General features: G+C 46.7%; 1 protein-coding gene across 3 annotated transcripts in view; it reads left to right on the top strand.

Moving 5' to 3' along the window:
* The window catches only part of EPN2 (epsin 2), a 592428-nt gene that overhangs the window by 508602 nt on the left and 57930 nt on the right, over positions 1 to 25896 (top strand). For 2 of the 3 annotated variants that reach the window (XM_069645677.1, XM_069645675.1), the window contains exon 9: positions 15660 to 15875. The exons of the other annotated variant lie outside the window; for it this stretch is intronic. In XM_069645677.1, the coding sequence (XP_069501778.1) occupies positions 15660 to 15875 (216 nt within the window). The remainder of the gene's footprint in view (positions 1 to 15659; positions 15876 to 25896) is intronic. 3 annotated transcript variants of the gene reach the window in all.

The raw sequence follows: 25896 nt of genomic DNA, 5'->3' as shown, positions 1-25896 counted from the left end.
TAAACCCCAGAATTGAAAAGCTTTTCAGGGCAGCCCAATCTGACCCACTATACATAAGGGGACATCTCGAACCGGGCTCCCTGGTTGTTACAAACACCCGTAAGAGGGCGGGAACACCCTTGTCATCGTGCGAAGCTCCCCCCCCGACAAGGAAAGCAAGAAGATTTATGGCTTGGGCAGGAAAGTAGCCTCCACTTCCGCCTTCCGGATTGCAAACTCCACCACCCTGCTGGCTAGTTACAACTGCCACCAATGGGAAGAAGTCGCGGCTCTCATAGACTCTGCCCCAGAACCCTTAAAGAGCCAATTGGCACGAGTTTCGGCAGAGGGGAGAGCCGTGTCAGGTTGCATTTTAAAATCAACCTTTGATGCCGCGGATAACGCCGGCAGATTAATTGCTGAAAGCACGGTCATCAAGAGGCATGCTTGGCTACGGCAGTCTGGTTTCAAGGCCGAGACCCAAGCATCATTGATAGATAAGCCGGTGGAGCCGGATCTATTGTTTGGAAAGGCGGTCGAGGGCGCGCTAAAGAATGCCAAGGACTAGTACGAGACACTCAAGTCCCTAGGGCAACTAACCAACAATCCCCCTAACCAGAGAGGGAATGGCAATTTTCGTCAGCCTCGCGGACAGAACTCCCAAAGAGGCTCAAACTATTCCCAAGGCCAGGGTACTACATGGAACACTAACCAGCAGTCTACCCAGAGTTATGGCAGGGGTAACAAAAGAGGTTGTGGTAGGGGTAGAGGCAGTCCCAATAAAGGAGGGGGCACGCCTCCACCAAAACAGTGACGCTCCGTTCAGGGTCCCTTCTCACGCATCCCCAGTAGGGGGACGCATTTCCATCTTCACCCAAGCTTGGGAAGGGATCACATCAGACAGATGGGTGCTGTCCACAGTGTCAGCAGGATACTGCATGCTTCCCTGAAACCACCCTCCACGACAAAGAATACACTCCTTAGACCACCAGAAGATCCTACTCGAAGAGATTGAAATTCTTCTCGCAAAGAACGCGATAGAACTCGCGCCGGGACACCAGGTAAACAAGGGTATTTATTCAACTTACTTCCTTGTGCCAAAAAAAGATTTGACAATGCGCCCAGTATTGGATTTACGGCTTGCAAACAAGTATGTCAAGCCCCAAAAATTTCGCATGACTACTCTCCAAGGGGTAATTCCCCTCCTAAAAAAGGGGGATTACATGGCAACATTGGATATCAAAGATGCCTATTTTCATATTTTCATGTTCCCAGCGGACAGAAAATATCTGCGCTTCAAGGTGGACAGTCAGCACTACCAGTTCAAGGTACTGCCCTTCGGGATAGCCTCGGCTCCAAGGGTATTCACCAAGGTACTGGTGGTGGCGGCGGCACACCTACGCAGGGAGGCAATCCCAGTGTACCCTTATCTGGACGACTGGCTCATCACGGGGGAGACCCCAGTAATTTGCAGGACAAACATTCAAAGAACTATCGACCTCCTCTTCGAATTGGGTTTCTCCATAAATGAGAAAAAATCAAGTCTGGTGCCCAGCACCTCCAAGCAGTTCCTAGGAGCTGTTCTAAATACTCAAGAGGGGTTGGCTTTTCCTTCAGAGGAAAGAATTCGGAATATACTACTGCAAATTTCGCAATATCAAACCGGTCGCCAGATAACAGTATGCAAAGCAATGCGTTTGCTGGGCATGATGGCATCATGTATTTACCTGGTCCTCCACACGCGCCTGCGCATGCGTCCCATGCAAGAATGGTTGGCGAAACTGTGGTCTCAGGCAAGTGGTCAGTGGGACGATCTAGTGATCGTTTCGCCAACACTTGTACAAAGCCTCCACTGGTTGACAAGAGACAATCTATCCAAGGCGAAACCCTTTTACGATCCCGAGATGCAGGCGGTAGTCACGACGGACGCATGCCTGACAGGATGGGGAGCTCACCATCTCCACCACACAGCTCAGGGTCTCTGGTCTCACACAGTGGCCAAGAATCGCATCAACCTGCTAGAGCTTCTGGCAGTTTTCAGAGCACTTCAAGCGTTCGAGCCCCACCTACTGAACCTGTCGGTGCAGATCCGAACGGACAGCACGACAGCCATGTTCTACCTGAACAAGCAAGGAGGGACTCGTTCGCCAAATCTGTCCATACTTGCCCAGAAAATTTGGATATGGGCACTCCGAAGGAACATCTTTCTGTCATCTCAACATGTTCCAGGGGATCTCAATTCTCTAGCGGACGCTTTGAGCAGAGATCCCCTTCCGGAGGAACACGAATGGTGTCTACAGAGAGATATCGTAGAATATCTCTTCTCTCAGTGGGGTTTCCCCACTATAGACCTATTCGCCACAAGCGAAAACAGACCGTGCCCAGGATTCGCATCCAGGATTCCCCAACCAGACTCCCTGGGAACGCCCTGTGGATGAACTGGTCAGGGATGTTTGCGTACGCTTTTCCACCAACTCCTCATCAGGAAGGTGGTGAACAAGATGAACAGAGTGTCGATGACGCTCGTCCTAGTTGCCCCCATGTGGGCGAGACAACCGTGGTTTCCACACCTACGCAGACTTTCGGTGTGCGATCCCATCAAACTCCCGGGCTGGTACAATCTTTTGTCCCAGCACCAAGGTCAGAAGGTGCATCCTCTACCCAACTCCATGAACCTAGCAGCATGGCTCCTGAGGTCATAGAGTTTGGACATCTCAATTTACCACAGAGATGTATGGACATCCTAAAAGAGTCTAGGAAACCGAACACGAGGCATTGCTACTTCGACAAATGGAAGAGATTCGTTATCTGGTGCCAGAATAAACAAATCAACCCAGTTGATTGCACTCCTTCCACAATCGTGACATACATGCTCCACCTGCTGGACGCAGGTTTGGTTTTCAAATCACTAAAGGTACATCTGACAGCACTGTCAGCGTACACCACCTCACATAGCAAGGTGTCGTGGTGGAAGGTACCCATTGTTAAAGCATTCATGGAGGGAGTAAAGAGACTTCATCCCCCTATATCAAACCCACCACCAGGATGGGACCTGAACGTGGTGCTATCTAAACTCATGGGGCCACCATTCGAGCCCATGCATAAAACAAGTCTCAAACACCTGACCTATAAGACTGCCTTCTTAGTAGCCATTACATCCATAAGAAGGGTCTGTGAAATTCAGGCTCTGTCAGTGCAGGATCCTTTCTTTACTATTCATAAGGATAAGCTGGTTTTACGGACACACTCTAGGTTCTCACCTAAGTTTATTTCTAAATTCCATGTAAACCAGTCCATCGAGCTTCCGGCTTTCTTCCAAAACCCACAAAGCTCGGCTGAGGTTAAACTACACACCCTAGATGTGCGTAGGGTGGTCCTTTACTACGTAAACAAGACCAGACCGCTTAGGAAAACAGATCAACTGTTTGTCTCCGTATACCACAGGCAAAGAGGGAGATCACGTCTCTAAGGGTGCCATCTCCAAGTGGATTGTCAACTGTATCCAGTTGTGTTACCCTCTTTCTGACAAAACTTTGCCTTTACCGCCCAGAGCCCACTCGACAAGAGGCATTGGGGCCACTCTGGCTTTCATTGCAAATGTTCCCCTTGACACCATTTGCAAAGCAGCTACTTGGAGCTCTATTCACACTTTTACTCAACACTACTGCATTGACACCCATTCCAAGACAGATACTCAAGTGGGACAAGCGGTTCTAAGACATTTATTTGCTCATGACCCTTCTCAAATCCCACCTCCTTCTAACACTGCTCGCTAATCTATGCACAGCATGTGATCTAAGCAGATTCCACAAGCCTCAGAAGGGATACATTACTCACCGTAATCATATTTCTGATGCTTGCATCTGCTTGGATTCACATGCGACCCACCCTTCCTCCCCTCTGAGAGAAGGCGCATGGATGCTTGTAGTCTTATTTTATCTATCTTCTATCTGCTTGGATCATCTGTACTCGCGCTACTCCTCATGCTACCTCATGTCAGGAAAAATACAATCTGAGGGTCCTAGACGCGTGAGGGATCATGGGTACAGTGGGCGTCACACTAGGGATAGTATTACTGGCACGCCCTGTGTCGACGCCCATTTTCGAGTTTCGAAAAACAAACTGTAATACTCTGCAGCTTCCACTAGATGTCGGCCTATGCACAGCATGTGAATCTAAGCAGATACAAGCATCAGAAATACGATTACGGTGAGTAATGTATATATATATATATTTATTTCAGTGAAAAAACTTTGTTAAAAGGGACGTTCTGGTTCAAAGTAAAACCGAAAACCCCCTGAAATTCGGCAGTTATGGTAAGATAAGCAACCATAACTCGCGCCACAGTGCACTGCTAACACTAACACCCAGGACATCAAAGATGACATCACAAATGATGACATGATGATTGTCCTCGTCAGATGATGGCTTGCCCCACTAAATCCTCTACTCAGCAGGAGTGGGAGGCATTCAGGGAGAAAATGCTGGTGATTTTTCAATCCTAGCGCACTGTCCCGTCCGCGCCTTCGGTTGATGCTGTTGGGGAACGCTCTCGGTCCGACGCTTGCACGCCTTCTGGCCCGGGCAGTCGGCGCGATAAACATCGGGAACCGTCGAGGTCCTGTTGGGACAAGGTTCATGTAGATCGCCAGAGACGTGCCAGATCCGGGTCGCGGTCTCCGTCACCCGACGAGACTGACAAAGTCTTGGAAGGTGTCAACGCCATCTGCGCCGTGCCCTTCGAGGGCGGCTGTCAGGGCTTTGTCCTTGGCCAGGTCCTCGGGACCCTGTGCGCCCTTGTCGACGCCGAAGCAGTCGGCGCCCTAGATGCCATCGGGGCCTACAGACCTGAATTTGCCAGTGGAGGCCCCTAGAGCTGTGGATCCTCTGAGAAAGGCTCTAAGACTGTGAGGCCTCCTCTTGATTCCAGGGCTCCCTCCTGTGCTATGATGGAGTTCTTTCATTCTCAACAGGATATCTGAGGATGAAGAGAGGTCTGAGGTGGAGTTGGAGCCTTTTGATGCTCCTGGTGCCACTCCTGAAGCTTCTGACATGGCGTTTTCTGAGGACAGTCAGCAGGAGGATCTTTGTCAATCTTTGCATGATGCCAGTGGCCTCGAAACATCTCCTGAGATGGAGTTTGGCAAGCCAGAGCCTGGGGCTCATGCTGAATCCTCCTATAGGAGGTTGATGTCAAGGGTCCCAGAGTACCTGGGGTGGTTCGGCCCTCAAGTTGAATTCTATCAGGATGACCTGACTGACATTTTAGATCCGGGTCCGTCGACTGACCCAGTGTTACCTTTTCACATGGCGTTACAGAAAAGGTTGGCTGTGGCTTGGAACACCCCAGAGTCTCTTCCAGCGGTCAACAAGTCGTTGACTAAGAAATACTTCCCATCCAGTAGCGGCCCCAGCTGCCTATCCACTCACCCCACCCCTGATAGTTTTTTGGTTCAGGTGGCCACAGCCACCTCGAGGCAGGCAGGGTACCCTACCATCCCTTCAGATAGGGACGACAAGCGCTTCGATGAATGGACACTCAGGGATTTTCGGCTGGCAATATGGCCCTTATATCGGCCAACTCCACCTGTGCCTTGGCCACGTTTTCACACACTCATTGGAATTCTCTATGGTGGCTGAGCATATTCCCGAAGGGGAAGAAAGGGAGGGGTTCCTTGCTACTGTGCAGGATGGCAAGGATGCCATGTGTGAATCCCTTCAGTCTGGGTTGCACACAGCAAATAGTGTCAGCCGGTCCATGGCTGCGAGCACCGTGATAGGCAGGTGTGCGTGGTTGCGGAAGTCGAGCTTTGCACCACCTGTGCAGGCCTGCCTTCTCAACATACCCTTTAACGGCTCATTTGTTTGGAGCAAGGCTGACGAGAGCCTTGAGAGGTTTCAGACCTCCAAAGCAGTTGCTAAATCTTTGGGCACAGCTGTGTGTCAACCTGTGCCTTTCCGTCCTAGGGGACAGCAGTGGAGGGGTTCCTTTCGTTACTACACCTCTTTTGGTAGAACAAGACGAACGGCCAGTCAAAGGTGCCACCGTAAGGGTACTCGCGGTAGAGGAGGACTTGGTGACAAAGCCGCTCAGGCAGCTGCCTCTTTGTCTTCAGGCGCTGCCGCAGCTGCTCCGAAACAGCTATGAGGCCAGGTCTCATTGGTCGCCGGTTGGGGGCTGACTGTCTCAGCATCTCGAAGAGTGGCAAGCCATTACTTCAGATGCGTGGGTTCTGGAAACAATAGCCCACGGCTACTGCCTACCCTTCCTAAATCAGCCTCGCGACAATCCAATGGGGAAACTCTCTTTGAAGATTCCAGATCCGCTCCTTGTGCAGGAAATCTTGACCCTGCTGCAGAAAGGCGCTATGGAACTAGTGCCTGTGGCAGAGAGCAACAAGGGCTGGTATTCCCCATATTTTTTGATTCCCAACAAAGACTGAGACCCATTTTGGACTTGCGTCGCTTAAACAAGTTCCTCAGGAAGGACAAGTTGAAGATGGTCACTCTTTCTCAGGTCCTTCAGGCCCTTCGACTTCAGGATTGGTTGGTGTCATTGGACCTACAGAATGCTTATTTTCATGTGCCGATCCATCCAAAGCACAGAAAATACCTGAGGTTCGCCGTTGGCAGCTCGCACTTTCAGTTTCTGGTCCTGAATTCGGGTTGACCTCCGCCCGAGGATCTTCACCAAGCTCATAGTGGTGGTGGCAGCGTATCTCATGAGGAGGGGTTCACGTCTACCCCTACCTGGACGACTGGCTGATCCGAGCGCGTTCTCCCGAACAGGCTTTGGATCATCTCAGCCTCACCTGCCACTCCCTTCACAAGCTGGGCTTCTCCCTCAAACGTCGCACATGACACCTTCCCAACAGCTCCAGTACATCGGGGCTGTGTTGGACACATTCTTGGGGAAGTGCTCGCCACCCAAGATGAGGGCTCATATTGTCCAGATGGTCGACAAATTTCAACATGCCCAGAGTCTTCCGGCTTTCGAATTCTTAAGGTTGCTCTGCCTCATGGCATCCAGCATTTTTCTGGTGCCAGAGGCCAGACTGCGCATGAGGTCCCTTCAATGATCTCTGAGGACGCAGTGTTCCCAATTCTCCGGCAAGATGTCAGATCTCCTTCAGATTCCACTCAAGGTCTCACAGGATCTTCTATGGTGGGCCAGCGAAGGGAATCTGATGAAGGGAGAGCCGTTTTGGCAACACTAGCCAGAGGTGACGGTAGTGACGGATGCTTCCCTCACGGGATGGGGCGCTCACGCCAACGAGCTAACCACCAGCGGTCGTTGGTCTCCGTCGGAGTCCAGACTTCACACAAATCTTTTGGAGCTGAGGGCCATCAAGCTAGCCCTAAAGGCTTTTCTGCCATTTGTGCGCGGGAAGAGTGTTTTGTTCATGACGGACAACAGAGTGGCCATGCATTACCTCAACAAAAAGGGGAGTGTAGGGTCGCTGCCTCTGTGCAAAGAGGCGATGCAACTCTGGATCTGGGCAATACAGCAAGGAATCTCACTCTCTGCAGTTCATCTGGCCGGAGAGAAGAATGCGGTGGCGGATGCTCTGAGCAGGCAGAGCGCGCTCTCCCACGAGTGGGAGTTAGCTCAGGAAGTCCTTCAGGAGATCTTCGCCCTTTGGGAAACCCTGCAAGTGAATCTGTTCGTGACTGGTGCCAACTGGAAGTGCGAGAGATATTGCTCAAGGGAATTTCCTCCGAGAGGAGCTTTAGGGGACGCATTTCCTCCGGTTTCCATCCTTCCTCAAGTTATAACGAGGTTGTGGAGGTTTGGGTCCCACATGATTCTTATTGCTCTGGATTGGGCCTGGAGAGTGTGGTCCCCGGACCTTCTGGAAATGTCCATCTGTCCTCCACGCCGTCTTCCCCACAAGGAGGATCATCTTTCCCGCAAGGGGGGTCGGGCTCTCCATCCAGAGGTCAAGACTCTCAACCTTCACGCTTGGTTTCTGAAAGGTTGAGATATAAGGATTGGAACCTCCCGGATGACATGATGGAGGTGTTGCTTTCGGCTAGGCATCCGGCAACGAAATCCCTGTACCATTGGCGTAGGTTTTGCGACTGGTGCAGAAGACACAATGTCAATCCTTTTCAGTGTTCCATTCTGTTGGTTCTTTCTTTCTTGCTTTTTTTGGCCCACAAGGGTCTTCAAGTGGGTACCATTAAGGGTTACCTGGCAGCGCTGTCTATTTTCAAGCACTCGTCTGAAGAATGTTCTTACTTTAAGATTCCTTTGATTACCCATTTTCTAAAAGGGCTTACGAATGTGTTCCCGCCGTCCCCGTTTCAGGTGCCGGTTTGGGATCCGAATCTAGTCTTGAAATTCTTGATGGGTGCTCCATTTGAACCTTTGCACTCTTGTCCTTTGAGACTGTTGACCTTCAAGACAGTTTTCTTGATTGCAGTTACAGCTGCTCGCAGAGTGAGCGAGTTGCAGGAACTTTAATCTAAGCCACATTTACTGTGTTACACAGGGATAGGGTTGTACTGCGGATACGTCCTTCCTTTCTACCTAAGGTAGTGTCTGAGTTTCATTTGAGCCAGAAGGTGATAGTTCTTGCTTTGTATCCTCCTCCTCATCCTGGTAAGGAAGAGGAGAAGCTCCATAGGTTGGACCCTAAGAGATCTTTGAGCTTTTATATTTCTAGGATGTCCAGGGTCAGAGTGGACGACCAACTTTTTGTGGGATACACTGGACACTGATTGGGCCAGGATGTTACCAAACAGACCTTTTCCTGGTGGATTATCCTCACCATTGCTGAATGTTACAAACTGGCTGGCAAGGACCCTCCTAAGCCATAGCCCTACAACGGGGAGTTCCTGTTAAAAACATTTGTGATGCTGCAACGTAGTCTTCCATCCAAACCTTTGTCAAGCATTACTCCCTGGATACTTTACACGGACAAGATATAGCCTTTGATAAAGCAGTGCTCTATTCTGCCATCTGATTGGGAATATCCAAATACTGCTCCTTCCTCGGTTCACTGATACTGCTTTGGGAGTATGTCAAAGATGTGGAATACATCGGAGGACATAATCCATTCGAAGAACAAAGCCTCCATGACTGCACATAGCCTTGTGGGAACGCAAGCTGCAATAGCATAGGACATTCGTCAGAGGGGTAGGCTGTGAGGGCGATGTGGAATACGTTGGAGGAACATCCAGCGAAAGAACATTACCAGTTAGTAAGAAACTTGTTCATCTCATTAAACCATTGCCCTGGGCGGCCTCTCCTTCTTCAGAATGTTACACTCTTATCTATGGACCAACCAACCCGGAGCGAGGAGGAAGGACAGATTCTTCTGATTGAAATCTTTCACAGCGTAAAGATACTTTCTTTCCTGCTAACATGTTTCATTGCGCAATGATGGGCACTTCATGTAATGTATGATGTGAAGTATTGCTCTTAAGGTATATTCCTATGAGACCAGTTTCATTGCTGAACATTTGAAAAGCAGCCCTGGCAGTTTCTAATGTGTCCTTTTTTTAGGTTTGAACCATATACCGACCTAGTCCTGAAATGAACATTATAGTCTGCTTTTTATTTTCTTGTGATTTATCCTTTGCATACTGAAACAGTTCATATGGTGGGTTACAAGCCTCTAGTGTGACTTTTAAGCAGTAAAGTTGCCAAGTCTTTTCATTTTGGGCACAACATTTTGGAACATGACCAAATCTAAAGAGGAGGTAAAGAATTCGGGGGTTATTTTTGCTAGCTCCCGCACGCTAAAAGGTCAAATCAATGCTGTGACGAAATCCTGTTTCTTCCTGCTTAAGAAAATTAGACCCATACTCTTAATTACTCTCTTTTCCCCAGCAAGTAACTGTTACGAACTCCATGATCCTATCCAGATTGGATTTTAATAACAGCACTTCTTTGGGTATATCAGAGTCCATGCTCGAGCGCCTTCAGAGAGTTCAGAGCGCAACTGCCAGAACACTCGAATTTGAAAAAAATATGATCGCATTACTCCTGCCCTGAGATTTCTACACTGGCTTCCGGTAAGAAAGCGGATTGCGTTAATAAGCATTTGTATTGTATTTAAGAGTTTACTCTGGCCGGATTCCTCTTCTTTCTCAAACCTCAAATTTCATACTGCCCCTCTTGCTCTCAACTACAATAACCCATCCCACTGTACAAGAAGGAAAGGAAAGGGTGGTCCCTCCTTCTCGGTCCAAGCAGCGAGAATGTGGAACTCACTACCTCCAGCGCTTTGCAGTGAAACCAAGCTGCTAAAATTATGGAAACATCTGAAAACCTGCTTTTTTTAATCAGAGCTAAACTTTATGTATAAAATTATGAACGCTTTGCATCTTAGTTAGTGCCAGGGTGACTTTGGGTGAAAGTTGCACTTTAATGTCAGGAACCACATTCGCAAGGTGAGTGAATGTGCATATTGCTTATGCATAAAACATAGCTACCAGTGGGATCTTCGCAGAATAATTAAGCGTATGGTCTAAAACTGCAATTCTGTGTATTTGCAGAATTCAATGCCTGCATTACTTCTGACCTTATAAATCCATTCTTGCATTTTTATTTTCTAAACAAGGATATAGAAATATTGCTTCAAGTAACTGCCATGCCATTTTCTGCATTGTGCAATTTTTTTCAGAATTCTAGTTTCCTCTGAGAATCTCTCCTCAATTTAAGTGTGTTGAAAAATTAAAGCTTCCACTGTTATTTAAATTTGCAACTGTCACCACATAGGCATTGCGATTAACTTGTTTGTGGAACAAGAAAACACAAGTGGAAAATAGCCATATTTTCCATTAGAGAAAAAGCTATCTTGCGTCTATATACAACCTTGAGCTTCATTTTGAAAACCTTCCATGAAAAACACAAACTTCAAAAATAGTTTAAAAGTAAAATAAAGAATGGTATAGTCCACATGTGACAATTTTCCAATTTTCTGGGAAAGCCTCACTTTGAGGAATGGACACATAGCAACTCTGTACCTTCCCAAATAATCCATTTGCCAGAAAGAAATAATCTTATTGAACATCTTGTATTGTTGAACAATTGACTGCCTGGATGTGAATTTTTGAGCTGAATGCGAGCCAGTGTGTTGCATGCTCTGTGATTTAAATGAGAAGTGTGAGACATAGCAATATTACCATTCAAGGTGCATTTCTACAGCCTTGTATATATCGGAATCACAAAATGAAACATGTGTTGTGTATTGGTAACTTGCATAACGTTTAATAACAATGTTCTATTCCAGTCAGAAGTCACAGGTGGATTACTAATTGATTGCACAGGAACTCTTTTAGGAAATGAAGCTGAATTATGTTTCCACAGTTTGTGACCTATTTATGATATTGTAATATGAAAGGTTTAAATAAGCCATCAAACATTTGTTGGGTGAACCGTGAGCATTTTATGGTATAAAATAGCGTTGTATCTTTGCAACAACATATCTGCCCTGTCTGTTGACATGGTTTAGTCGAAGCATGAGCTGGTGAGTGGGGACCTGATGATGTTGGTGATGGCTGGAAGGCTGATTGCTCACCAGTTCTCTTAATTGCATTGAGTCTTGCGTTTCCTTATCCAAGCCTGTATGTTACGAGATAGGTTCATGTTGCTGAAACGGACACCTTTGCTAATGCTTTAAATTGAACTAAAATCTGAGCCCTTCTCTATCTATTGGATATCAGGTAGATGATATGGCCAGTCACGTTAGTAATATCCAAGCAATGCCAAAAATGTCAAATAGGCATGTCGCACAGAAGGGTAGGAGGGAGTGGGTGACAAGGAAGGACACCATGTTTATTTAAGGCTACCAGAAAGTAATCGGAGCATTATCAATGTATTCATCTTCCTCGTCACAGCTCTTATTCTAGAACGATGTGCCCAGTCTTCTGAGTTTCAAATATATCGTACCGTCCTAACCTTTATCAGAATGAAGATTAATTAGTTGTGCATGTCTAGTATCCCTATTGCAAGTTATTTCACATACATATAGCTTTCTTCAAAGAACATTTAGCAATTTAGGCATTGAAGCCTATAGCTCCAGACGGCAAACCAAATTTAACCAATAACCTCACTGACATGTATTAACAAAATGTTTTACTCAACAATAATCTATTCAGTCTTTACAGTTTACCAAACAATTGAGAGAAATCAAAGTAATGCAGGAAAAAAGCTGAATCTGTTATGTGCAAAAGCACCCACATCTTAGATTTATTCACAGTGCATCATCCTCACACTGAATTGTCATATGTACATTAACCATTTTCTTGAACTCTTTCATACAGCCTACCATGACCGGGACCCCCTCCTTTGGATAATTCCTGTCAGATATACTCCTAGGGCATACTTTTGATACGTTTTCTGATTAGTTGCTTTAACAGTTAAACTGTTGACATGCACGTTTGTCATCATGTAGCCATAAGGTACTGTCTTCATCGAGACCAGAGCTCAGTTGAGTGTGTCTAACATGTTACAGTTGAAAGACTCTCAAAAATATACTTGCATTTAAAGGACAATCAATCAGTGTACATTTGTCAATTTGTCTACTCTATTCACTGAGCTATATTGCCCATGGCTCAATATATGTCAGCAAAGCAAGTGGAGCAAAAAAAGTGTATACCTTTATAACATTTTCGAAGTGAAAAATTAGGTGAGGGTTAGATATTATTCTTTTTTGGAAGCGAGAGTCATTTCCCAATAAAGTTGATTAATTTATGAACACGATCTCGCATTAAAGATAAAAACCAGTAAATTGTGGAAGGCACATAACTGTAAACACTATAGGTGGCCAAATTTTAGGGGAGGGTAGACAACTAGAATTAAACTAATAATCTCAAGATGGCAAAAACCACTTATGCCATATTACTCCAATGAGTATGAACTGAAAAAGCATGCTATACCAAACAGAAATGACCTACACCCTAATGTAGACCCAAGAACCACAGCAGAGTATGGAAACTTCTGGTGTCACATTACCATGGTGATAGAGACCCACACTGCCAAGACAAGCACATGCAGCTGTAGGAAGGGTTACCGGCAAAACTCTAACGAGGTATTCAAGACGGAGCAACTATACCACTAAAAGGTCACTGGCAATATTGGTGTACTCGTGCAACATGCCGGTACCAAACCGAGGGAGCATGTTACTACTTGAACGCAGTATCGGCCAGATAACCCACCAAAAAAGCCTGTACGAGTTCTTGGCCCTCTCCAATGCTACAGAGACACAAGCAGAGAATAAGTATATAGCATGTCGGAAGTCTGATTTAAAACCACTACCTTTAAGGGATACTAATTTGCATTCAGTTTTTGTTAACCATGTTTTAATCTGGCCCATTCCTCTGTAGCACTATTGAAAGCTATGACTAGTTGGCTGTTTACTGCCATTGAATTTGTGCCCAAATCGCAAAAAAAGGAAGATTTCTTACACTTAACAAAGGCACATTTTAATAAGAGTTCATCACTTATCCTGCTAAACCAGGTATATCAACCTGTATGTGACAGCCATTACTAGACCTCTTACAAAGAAGGCACGATCTGTCAAACAGATAAACCTGATACCTGCAAAGTAAAGCTGTCAAAAGCTAAGCTTTTGAAGGCAAATGTCTCATCAAAAACATCCTGAAAACAAACCAACCACACCCAGGCAGTTTCATATGCGAGGTATCGGTGCTATGTTACAAAATATCCACTTGAGACCCGTAGTGTCTCTGTGACTTACTAGAGCATAGCATGGTATACTAGAGAAGCATGTAAATTTGCATTTTGACAAGACTGATGTTTGCACATCCAGTCGAACCTTTATGGGGCAGTATGTTGAAAATGCCACTTATTTGCCTTTGTGGTCTATTTCATCCCTTGAAAATTGAATAATTCAGACAACTGAGTTGTTCGCACATTGGACCCTTACTTTGGTTAGTAAAGTAGAAGTCGGATTACTGTGCTTCAAATGGAGATAAGTAGTAGTTGGCTAGATTCATCATACTACCTTGTCAACGAAGCCACCAATAAGTTATCTCCGCAAACTCTGCTGTATCCATGCTGGGAATTTCCAATCAGATTGCTCATTCAGTGTGTCTATGCTACACCAATACCCGAATGACTGTCGCACCATTTTAACCAAGGTAGGGGCATTTGAACCAGTACAGAAATAAATCTGCTCCTTGCATATGCAGAAGTCAAATGGTCTGGAGAGGCGTAGGTTCCACGCAAACAAAAGAAAATCGGCACACTTAGGAGGTGAAGGATAAGGAACCTGATGAGCAAGGTCACAGTGCCCAACAAATGCACATCCAAAGGTACCAACATTCAGGAGGAGCCTGCTCCATAGTACCCTATGAACTCTGCCTTTCTCCCCATGCAAAGCCACGGGTCTCGATACAGTAAAAGGACAGGGATATGAACCTGCATTGCAGAGATACATCCACCATATTACCTGGAAGCATTGAAATGAATCTGTCCCTTTAGACACCTCCTTTTGGCCACAAACCTGACAATGTATACTTTGATGCATGTTTTTGGGTTCTTTTTTGGAGCATGTATCCTGCATGATTAGGAAGATTACATTTCCTAACAAACATAGCCAGGAAGGACTTTTTTGTATTATTTTTTTTGTTGGTTGTTTAATCCTATTTCGCTTACTTTGTTCCTTGTTCTTCCCCGTGTGACTAGCTCCCCACACTCAGCCGCCTCCCATGCCACTCTTCTTTCCAGTTAGTGGCAACATCTCAATGCAAGGATATAGGACAAGGGCACTGTACATTGCAGACTTTGCCACCCCAGACCCAGGTGGTAAAAGCCAAGGCTGGAAGAGAAATGTATGCCTGTTTTGGAAACACCTCAGACTGTCCCTCTAGGATGCCAGGCTGCACAGCAAGAAAATGGTGAAAAATACAGCATCCAAAATGGCTCATGGGTGTTCCATTAATAAGCATGACAAGGCAGACCTTTCCATCACACACCAGCAATGAAGGGAGAGCAACAAAAGAAAGAAATGCAACTCCACTAGATGAACAGTATCGTCCAGCCTCCACTTTCTCTGATTCCGGATGGGCTTTTGCTTTGTAACCATGGTCTTTGGGGCAGCTGCGGTTTTGTTTTAATGCAAAGTTAATGTGGTTGCTTTTTTCTCAGACTGGACTACTTTGTACGATAAGGACCACAATGTGAATGAGGGGATTAAGCGGCAATGGTTGCTACTGTTTTCGTCTAATGGTTGGGATTCTAATACCTGGCTACATTATTGCGAGCTGTGAAATCTCGGTTATCTCTATCCTGGATTGCACCTCTAGACTGAAACCCAATTCTGGACGTATGGATTTCATGAACATGGTGCCATGCTGATTGAATGACTGCCCTTTGAAATAAATTGCTTTTATTCTGTGATTAAGCGAAACATGCGTATTGGAATAAATGTAGTGATTGCAATAAGCCATGCAAATTCCTTGAATAAGATACTTGCTTCATAGGGGGTTTGGCGTCTCCATGTAATGAGGACGGGATGTTTCTTTTGATTGTTGTATTGCTGAACTGCGTTTCTTGGTTCCCTTGGAGATAGATTGGTTTAGAAGAAACTTGCGCTGCATCTTATCCTTGAAGTCAATGTGCACGTTTCTCGTGGAAGGTGTATCCCTATGTGACATTAATGTAGCTTCACTTCATCAACTCCACTATTTCTTTTTGTTTCTAGCTGAATCCATTTCCACTTTGCCTTCCGAGCAAAGTGGTACAGCAAGCCCTGATCTGTTTGAGTCTCAGCCTTTGAATATGTCCACGAGCAAACAGTCTTCGTCTCGGAAAACCCCCGAGTCCTTCCTGGGCCCCAATGCAGCATTAGTTAACCTGGACTCCCTGGTAACGAAGCCGCCTCAGCCTGCCCCTTCATTGAATCCGTTCTTGGCGTCAGGTATGCGTCCTCGACCTACTGTTTCATTCTTCACAATATCCGTGCTTTTAAAAACATTCTCCTGTATCTGCATTGTGAAACAGATCTTTATATCCACCTCTCTTCACTTGATTGTCCTCTAGGTCACTAAAAGGTTATTTTCAGAATTACTTTCTCTTTTTTTGTCTAAGTTTATAGTCAAAAGAAGTACTGTGACAAAAACGTTCTTGTTGAGTTCAGGCACTTAACATTTTGTTAATCATTCGGTTTGCTGTTGCCATAATAGACCTGTAGAATGCTTTTTTTGAAGAGATACATGTTTACACTTTTAACTACGCAATACGCAGAACACTTTAAACCAAGCTTTGGCAAGGCCAGTTAGTCTAGCTTGTCTATAGGGTTTGCCACCGTAGGCCCTAGTCCATCAATCATTTGTCATATATTTCCCTGGTAATCACTGGGCACATATTTTATGGCCGCTATTGCCCTCATATAAATGTCGTTTTCCATCAAAATCCCAAATACTTATTCTTTTGCCACAATAAGCCTAGGTACTGAAGGCATTGCTATAAGGCAGAAGTCTGCAATCTGCAATTTGCCTGGTATTTTGGGCTAATGCTCCAATGATCCCTCATTTTTTACTATTGCAGCTACAGCTGATGGGTTTTATAGTCCGAAATATCTGCAGAGGCAAATGTTAGACTCCTGCTATATGCCAACATCTAATCACCCTCGGCATCACTGATCGGGCACTGGACAGGCTGACCTCTTTCCTCACAAACCACCCTTCCCAGCTGCAATTGGGCCCTTTCTCCTGCACCACTCTCTCTAGCTGTGGCGTCTCCCTGTGGCCTTGACTCTATAATATCTATCTTGCCCCGATTGCTCAGCTGGTCTCCTCCTTCTCTCCTCACTTCTAGTGGTATGCTGATGACACACTGCTTTCCTTATAACTTCCCTCTATCTCCGTGTCTTCCTCCTCTCTCAACCCCGACTGTCCGCCATTCAAGCATGGTGTGCAACAAATTATCTCTGTCTCAATGCTATTAAGATCGGGATCCTCGTCATTGAGACACCTGTGCCCTCTTTTCCTCCTACCCTTTGTCCACCCTCTTTGGGCCCTCTAACCCACCATTATGTGAGGCCAAAAACCTCGGGGGGCATCTTCGACTGTGCTCTCTCCTTCAGTCCTCACATCATGGACCTTACCAAAAAGTCCCACTTCCATCTCCACCTTCTCAGAGGCGTTCTTCCTTTTCTCACCTTCCCCCAGAAGCTCAATGTCTCCAGAGCTCAGGTCCTTTCCGTGCTGGCCCCTTTCTCAGACCCCTCTCTTCGCCCCCTACAGCTAATCCAGAAGAAGGCTGCAAGATTTATACTTGGCCTCAAGCCTAGATACCGTATCTCTCCAGCCCTAAAATCTCTCCGCTGACTCCCAGTGGAAGGATCAGATTGAAGACTCTCTGCGTCATCCACAAGACCTTATGTGGTCTGGGACCACACTATCTCCAACCTTCCTTCCTTAAATACTCCCCTGCTAGAGCCCTATGCTCCTCTAATTCCAACTCTGACTGTCAAATGCTTCTCTAAGCAGAGAGTGGGGGGTGTATCTATCTCTGTGCCCGGTACCTACCTTTGGAAACAGCCTCCCAGCTCCTCTCAGAGTTGAGCCGGAAATTGCTCAAAACTCTGCTGTTTCTCTCTTTCCCTTCCTTGCTTAGTCACCTTACTGCTGCTGTGACCGGTGGCCTGATCCTCATGAACCTCACAGGATGTCGGGCCCTTCCTCCCAGTCATTACAAGCAGCCCCCGAACGCCCACTGCATTGCCCTGCGTGCCCCTGCCTGGTGGCTCCACATAACGCGCTTGAGAGCTGCGTATACCAGCACTTAGCCTGAGGTGCTTCACCTGGCTCCCCTTAGCACTTCACTCTTGGGCACTCCTCCAGAACTTATCCACTCCTCTGCTCCCCCTTTCCATCTCCCTCTCCTGCACATCTCCTCAATGCACTTGCACGGCCGAATGCCACAAGGTCTAGTAGGACCACGACTGTATATATATATATATATTGTTTTTTTTTTTTTTCTTGCCACGGTTATCATTTCACCTGTTCCCTTCCCATTTAGCCTTGTGGCACTTTGAAAAACAATTATGTAGCATAAAGCGCCTTACAAATTATTTAAAAAAATAATCTCAAATGCCTGGGAATCTCGTGGTATGCCGTGATTTGCCTTAATCTGCCTAGCTAGTCACACCTAGTTTTAACAAAATGGCATATGACCATTGTACCCTGCTAATACATTCAAGCCATATTCTGGAAATGCTCACTACCACGTTTTCATGTTCCATTCTTCCAAATTAGCACATGTCCATGTTTCCATTATGCCTAGTTAGCGCATCATTGCGTGCCCATTTTGAACAGGGACAATTAGGACTTGTAGGGTGAGCATGCCCTTCCCCTGCCATGGTGCATGTGGGCTCCGCTCCCCTGAAAGGGGGGGGGGGTGGGGGTGTGTGTGTGTGTGTGTGTGTGTGTGTGTGTGTGTGTGTGTGTGTGTGTGTGTGTGTGTGTGCTCTGCCCTACCCTCTGGGTGGGGGGGTGTGTGAGAGAGCTCCCCCCTTGGGGTGTATGGTGTCCACCACCCCTCACTCCCGTCAGTGTTCTCTTCCCTGTCCATGATGTTGGCGTGTGCTAGCCCCCTCCTTCATAGTTTGTGCACAAACTTCCCCCCTCCATGGTGTCTATGCTCCTTAAGCTCTCCTCCCCACCCTGTGGTGTGCACTAAAATGACCACCTCCTCTCTTAATGTGGGCGCACTCAATCCCTCCTCTCTTAATGTGGGCGCACTCAATCCCTCCCCCTCAACCCCAAGGTGGGGCCATGTAAGAGTTCAAGTTCCCATTCCCCAAAAAACAAGCTTTCCCCGACCTCATGGTATGCATAAGCTCCCCACTCTCATTGTGTGCCTTTCCTCCATGATGTGCACAAGCTCTTACTCAAACATTAAGTGTGAGCTCTCCCCCTTTGGTTTGTGCAATTGTCCCTCCCCAGTGAGCTATTTGCTCCCACCCCCTCAGTATGCATAGGCCACCCACATGGTGTGCACAAGCTCTCTGCCCCCCCACCCAGTGGTGTGCATGAGCTCTCCACCCCCCCATGGTGTGAGTGAGCTGTCCACCCCCTGCCTCCACTGAATGTGCAAGGTCTGCCCCCCACTTTCTCCACCCCCATGGGGCGGGCAAGCCCTTCTCCCCACGTCTATGGTGTGCACAAGCTCTCCCCTTTGCCCCATGCCGTGCGTGAGCTTTCCCCCCACCACATGGTGAGCGCAATATCTCCCCCTTCCACCTGCCTGCATCCCCCATGGTCTGCTTGAGCTCTGCTAATTCTTCCCCCATGGTGCATGTGAGCTCTGTTCCCACCTACTCCATGGTGTGTGAGCTCTACCCCTCCTTGCTGTGGGCAAGGTCTTCCCACTCCATCCCCATGGTGTGTGCACAACCTCAATTCTTTGTGAAAATGTGGCTCAAAAGCCATACAGTTTCAAAATACGTTTTGCTTGGTAGTCTTGGTGTAAGGCGCTCTATAAATAAATAAATCAATCCAGAAAACGCAATTAGAAGCAAATCATCAACAGTGCACAGGAGCATTTTCCAATGCATTTCCATGACACCTTTTCCCACAACATATGCTAGTATAAAAACATTGTCATGCTTGATGTGCCCATACATGTCAGTGGAGGCTGCATGCACCTGTGCATCGAGGGAAAAGAAAACTTGACAAGTGTTATTACGTGGCTAGACAGCCTTGCAACGCAATAGCACTTGTCATGCTTGCTTTACCCTAAAAAAAGAATGCGGATGAAGAGTTGAGATGATTATCACTTCCCACATCTGCTAAGTTTAAAGGGTTTTGTTACATCAAATCATATTAACTGTCCCTTAACGAAGGTTTTGTCACATGTAGTTCCTGGGGAATCCTTTATTCAGGTGACTAGGTGAGGGCTGTATCCTTTGGATCCAGACCCTGGTGATGGGCAAGCGAGGCATGATCACCTAAGTAGAGGGTCCTTGAGGACTGAGGAGGGAAATGCCCAAGGGCGAGACATAATATACCCCCTTCCATGACACGTATTTACCCAAGCCTTCATAGGATGTATTCAAGCACACTCTCCTCTTTCCCACAAGCATCACTTAAGTACTGTGAGGAAGAAGATCTAGTCAAGAGGAGTACGGAGTTCCTATGTGAAACACCAGTACTGAGAAGATGATGATGATGATGATGATCAAGGCACACAAACCACTTCATTTTCTATGTCCCACTAACAAAGCCACGCAGGGTCAGGAAGTCTACCTTAACCATGCACACCTGCAGCTTGGTCACGTACTCCGGAAAGTATAAAAAAAAAAATCACCCAAGAACTCAGTGGGTTGAACAAGTTGGCAGGAGAGCTGTGGAGCCATTGCTGCCTGGGACCAGCTGGGGGAAATCCAGGATGCTGAGATGCCGAGGGCTTGCATGAAGGAAGCGCCCTATAACCATGTGGCCAGAAGCCTGCCACTCCAGTTTCAAGAAAAGGTAACCAGGAGGCTTGCTAATCCCTTTTTATGTGAATACCAAGTGCTTGTTCCCATGGGCCATGTTGGAGACCCAGGAGTGTCTGAGGGGCAGGTGGGAAGACACTGACCTCAGCCTACAAGGACGCAGTCCGTACAAGGAAGGAAACCCCAATAGAAGAGCTAAGCGATGGAAAGCCTGGTATTTCTAAGCAATCGCTCGACCCCAGTGAAAGACTAGGTGAAATTGAAAGAGGAGTCTGTTGTTACAAAGTAACAGAGTGATTGTGGTTTTGACACACACACACACACACACACACCCACACCCACACCCACCCACACACACACACACACACACACACCACCACACACACACACACACACACACACACACACACACCACCACCACACACACACACACACCACCACACACACACCACACACACACCACACACACACCACACACACACCACACACACCACACACACACATGAATGAATAAAAGATATCGAACTAAAATACATCACTGTTAACACAGCTGCAAAGCACACCCTCCTCTCTCCAGCAGTCCCTGAAAAGCTCCCAGGCATGCAGAGAGATTGTGGCATCAACGGGCCTGGAGCGATGTGTCCATCCTCCAGTGAAGCTTTCTGTCTGACTGCTCTGGCACCCCTCATTTTAAGCCATCTGCAAATGCGTGATGGAACTTTCTGACTTTCCAAGTCTCTACTTGTTGACAGCTCTCACGGGCCCTCGGCCAGAGTTACCCATGGTAACCCCAAGAGGCAAAACACTTCCCTTTCTCAAAAAAGCAGCAAAAATAACTACACAACTTCTCTTCGATTTTAGCAAATTCCATAACAACGTTATCAAGTACCAGCTGGCAACGGCTCATTCTAGCCTATGCGTGCATCTTCTCTCTGTATCCTTGGAGCAATGCAAAATAATGTAAGCAATAGGCAGCGCTGAAAACATGTTTACCAGTGGAATAACATGAGCAATGTTGAAAATCCACTGAATAGTTCACATCAAGTGCAGCTTCCACTGAGGCCTGGAGCAAATGTCCATTATGGCTCCCAGCGCACCCAAAATCCACTGAATACATTATCGAAAGACTCTAACTGAATAGGAAGCTCCTGTGAACAAAGGGGAACTATGCGCAGTGATGAAAGCCGAGGAAAATAGAGATCCAAAAAGGGGAGCTGTGCGAGAACTTAAGTGGGTGAAAAGGTCCCCAAAAGTAAAGGAAAAGACTTTCCACTAAAGCAAGAGCATTGAGAAGCATTAGGGTGGCCAGCAGGCATGAGACTGATCCAGGAGAGCCACAGAGTCCCCATTACACTGAACAGAAGATACAAGTAAAATGTAATCCGTAAAGCTCATGAAAAAGGGTTGAAACGAAAAAGTGTATTAGCAAAGCATTGGGGTGGCCCCCAAGCAGGAGAAGGATCTAGGAGGGCCACAGAGACCCCACCACAAGGAAAAGAGGACACAAGTAAAATGTAAAGCGCCTGGTTGCGCGACCTGTAATGGGTGGACCATGCGGTCTGACAACTGCGCCATGACCGGGGAGCCCCAACTAAAAGGAAGGAGCTAAATAAACGATTTAAGTTACAAACTACAATGAAGAATCAAAGACACGTCCCATGATTGGTGACCATTTACCAAGGTGTGGACCCGTACCATTGGTACCGGTCTCAATCCCTAGTGGCTCTGAGAGAATTGGAAATCTTCCTATTGGGAAAATGTATTTGGGAGAACCTTGCAACACAGCTCCTAAATAGTTTCCGTCAGACTTAAACTAAAAATGACTCTAATCAACACTCGTTCACTGGGTAACTCCGCCATTAAATCCATATAGTTGATGGTAAAATCGACGTACTGGCAATTACTGAAACATGGCTTAAAGATTCAAGTGGCCCGGTTATTAACCTAGCCACTCTGATAGGCTTCACATTTTTTGGCGAGAACAGTGGCTCGGGGTGGTTAGGGGGGGTTGCATTTATAGTTGGAGAGGATTTAGGCATCTCTAGGTCTGATAGCACAGCAAGTAGAGTGCTCGCTTTGACATTTGGCAGAGCCTGCTGACGCAGGTTCAAATCCCAGCAGGGCTAAACTCAGCCTTTCATCCTTCCGAGGTCGATAAATGAGCACCACACCGTGGGTAATACTAAGCAGCGCTCAGATACCTGAGGGTTCGTAGCGCTATATAATTGCTAAATTAATTCAGTAAATTGCGAGGACTGTGAGGTATTGCTTTTAAAAATCACTGCCTTTATACACTGTACTAATTTGCTATTGGTGTATCGACATAACGAGACTCCACATTTTCTCAATGACCCTACTAACATTTCAGTTGAGTTCAGTAAACCTAATTGATCAACTCTCCAGATTCCACAAGCCTCAGAAGGGATACATTACTCACCATAATAGTATTTCTGATGCTTGTATCTGCTTCGGTTCACATTTGAACCACCCTTCCTCCCCTCGGAGAGAAGGTGCATGGATGCTTATGACCTTGTCTGATACGTCTGATACGTATCTGCTTGGCTACAACTGTACTCATGCTACACCTCATGCTACCTCATGTCAGAAAAATAACAATCTGAGGGACTTTGATACGTGAGGGATCATGGGTACAGTGGACGTCACACTAGGGATGGTATTACTGGCCTGCCCTGTCGACGCCCCTTTTCAACTGTAATACTCTGCAGATGCCACTAGATGTCGGCCTATGCACACCATGTAAATCTAAGCAGATACAAGCATCAGAAATACGATTGTGGTGAGTAATGTATTATACATATATATATATATATATATATGTGAGAACACAACAAAACCCCTGAAATTAAGCAAAAGCCACCTTAACTTTGCACCCCCTTTTGTGCAGCCTTCCACCACTGTGATGACATCATGGATGACCTCACTGATGGAATCTGATTAGATTACAATGTTAACTGGCTTTGGCCAGTACCCACTGTATATATAATTTAAAACATTAATGGGCCTCTTGTCATGGCATTCGGCCATGGGCAGTGGCCACAGCCTTCAGCCGTGCCCATTGTATATTTTAACACATTAAGGGGCTACTAGCCATGGCCTTCATCCATGGCCAGTGGCCACAGCCTTTGGCCATGCCCACTGTATAATTCACAAATACTAGCCACTAGCCATGGCATTTGACCATGCCCTTTGGTCATGCCCCTGTATATAAAACACATTAAGGGGCAGTAGCCATGGCTTTCAGCCATGGCTAGTGTTCGCAGCCTTCAGCTGTGCTCACTGTATATTTTCAAAAACTAACAGACCGATAGTATATTTTAGAAGAAAGTGTGCAAGACAAATTAGCATTGGACCTTTAAAAAAGTAATGAACACAAAAAAAAATTACCTGAGAGGAAATGTTCCAATAAATATGCTGGTATAGTACAAAAGATGTTCAACTTTTTAACCCAGCAATCTGTAGTGAAATATTCCCTGGACAGCTACAGTGACGTTGGGGGTGAAAAATCACTGGCCATGTCAAATGACCCGATAGGCATTCGCGACTACCATCCAAGCAGTAACCAGGACCGACCCGGCTTAGCTTCAAAGCGAGGAAGGGGAAAACCCCTTCCGGCCATGTTGCTCTAAGTAGTCTTGTAACTTGTGCTAATTTATTAGACAACATGGCCTGAGGGGGCCAGCCCCTTCCTCGCTTTGACGCCAAACAGGGTTGGTCCCGGTTACTGCATGGTTGGGAGTCCCAGAGGCCATGGCCAGTGATTTCTCACCCCTCGACGACGCTATAGCTGTAAAAATGTTCTTTCTATGGCCACGGGTACAGAACTAAAGATATCCTCAGTAATCTGTAGTCATACCTGCGGTTATGGGGGAGTGGGGGGTAGGGGGGGCGGCTAAACAGAAAAAAAAAAATTCCCTGGCCCTCCTCCCCCAGGCCCTCACCAAGGGCCCCATCTGTGCCAGCTCCCCTGGTCCCCCTCAAGGTCTCCTCACCTCCATTCTCCTTTCCCATTCCCCCCCACAACTCTTGCTGCTTCTGTGACGCAGTTTGAAATGAAATGTCAGCTATTTGCGGCAATTCTGTCCGATCGTCAAGGCTACAGAAAAGCTTTGTGTTGCAAACTCAGTCGCTAAATGCCCCCCCCCCCCCCAACTCCCAAATATTTCACTTGGTGTCTTCTTGCCTCCCCACAGTTCGAGCCTGATGGCATTTGCATATTGTTTGACCTGCAAAAGCTTTTTTTCTGCGTTTCATTTTATGATGCCCTTGGCTTTAGCCACGGCCATCTCTTGCATCGAGGGGAAAAAAAGATGGTGGCTGTTTGATTTATAAACACAGTTTCTTGGCAATTTACCCACAATGGCTATTTTGGAGAAGGGGGAACCCGCTTTTCCATAAAATATTATAAAACTACTGGACAGAATACCCCAAACCATAAAAGGGCCTGGAGTCAATGCTTTGTGCCCAGGTTTTTTTGCACCTGGTCCAAATCCGTCCTGTGATTGGGCTCGAGCGGGCTGGCGAAAATTGACCTTTTTTGTCTATGGGAAAATTAATGGGGACTAGGCAACAGCTATATATATATATATATATATATAGCCAGCTGTGCAATTACTGTCTCCCGAGGGATCCCCCCCGAAAAAGTTTGTAAATCCTGTATATTTTTCACCCAAAAACCTAAAGGATTGGTGGACCAAACACTCGCGCCATGCAGGCCGAGGCTTCCATCGACATGATCGAAAACTCCAGCAAGGGCAGTATTGGGGTCATGAGAGATGCAGAAGGTGAGCAGTGTTTGTCTGAACCCCATGTGTGGGCCCCCCACTCCAAGAAGCAGGCTGGCGGCTCTATGATGGAGAGGACACCTGGTGGCCAGGGCACACACAAGCACAAAGACACTTATAACATACCCCACAGCCGACTGTCAGCGGTACCGTCGAGTGTCGAAGCCCATTCAGTGTCCAAAGAGAGAGCCTCAGGTACTTCACTGTCCTCTGAGCCATTGCATAGGCGTTGCCTCGCGACAGGCCTCTGAAACCAAAAGTCGGTGCAGACACCACACATGAGAAGGCCCTCCTTTCGTGTGCAGAAGAACAGGTGGTGAAAGGAGATTCAGCGTCCCCCAAGAAAACTCCGAAAATGCAGGAGCTAATTAAGAAACATGTCAGTGCTTCCCTCTTAAATGCAAGGTAGCCGAAAAAATCCCAAATTTAGCCTTGAAAACCACACAGGCTGCATTTCCCCCCCCCCCTTAAGACTCTCTCAGGGGCCATGCTCCAAAAAGAACAAGCTGCCTCCCAGGCCACCCCTATCATGTCGGGCTTCCCACCTTCATGTGAGTACACACCTGAACAGTTAAATAAAATCTTGAGGATGTCAAGTTTCGTAGATTTTATGGACAGACAGCTAGACCAACTGTCAACCCTCAAAGATGCCTCACAGCCAGTGGCCACAGCACAGCAGCCCCCTGCCAGAAGGT

This window comes from Ambystoma mexicanum, chromosome 2p (assembly GCF_040938575.1).
Source record: "Ambystoma mexicanum isolate Mex_15411 chromosome 2p, UKY_AmexF1_1, whole genome shotgun sequence".
Taxonomy (NCBI): domain Eukaryota; kingdom Metazoa; phylum Chordata; class Amphibia; order Caudata; family Ambystomatidae; genus Ambystoma; species Ambystoma mexicanum.
This window is presented reverse-complemented; position numbering and strand designations above follow the sequence as displayed.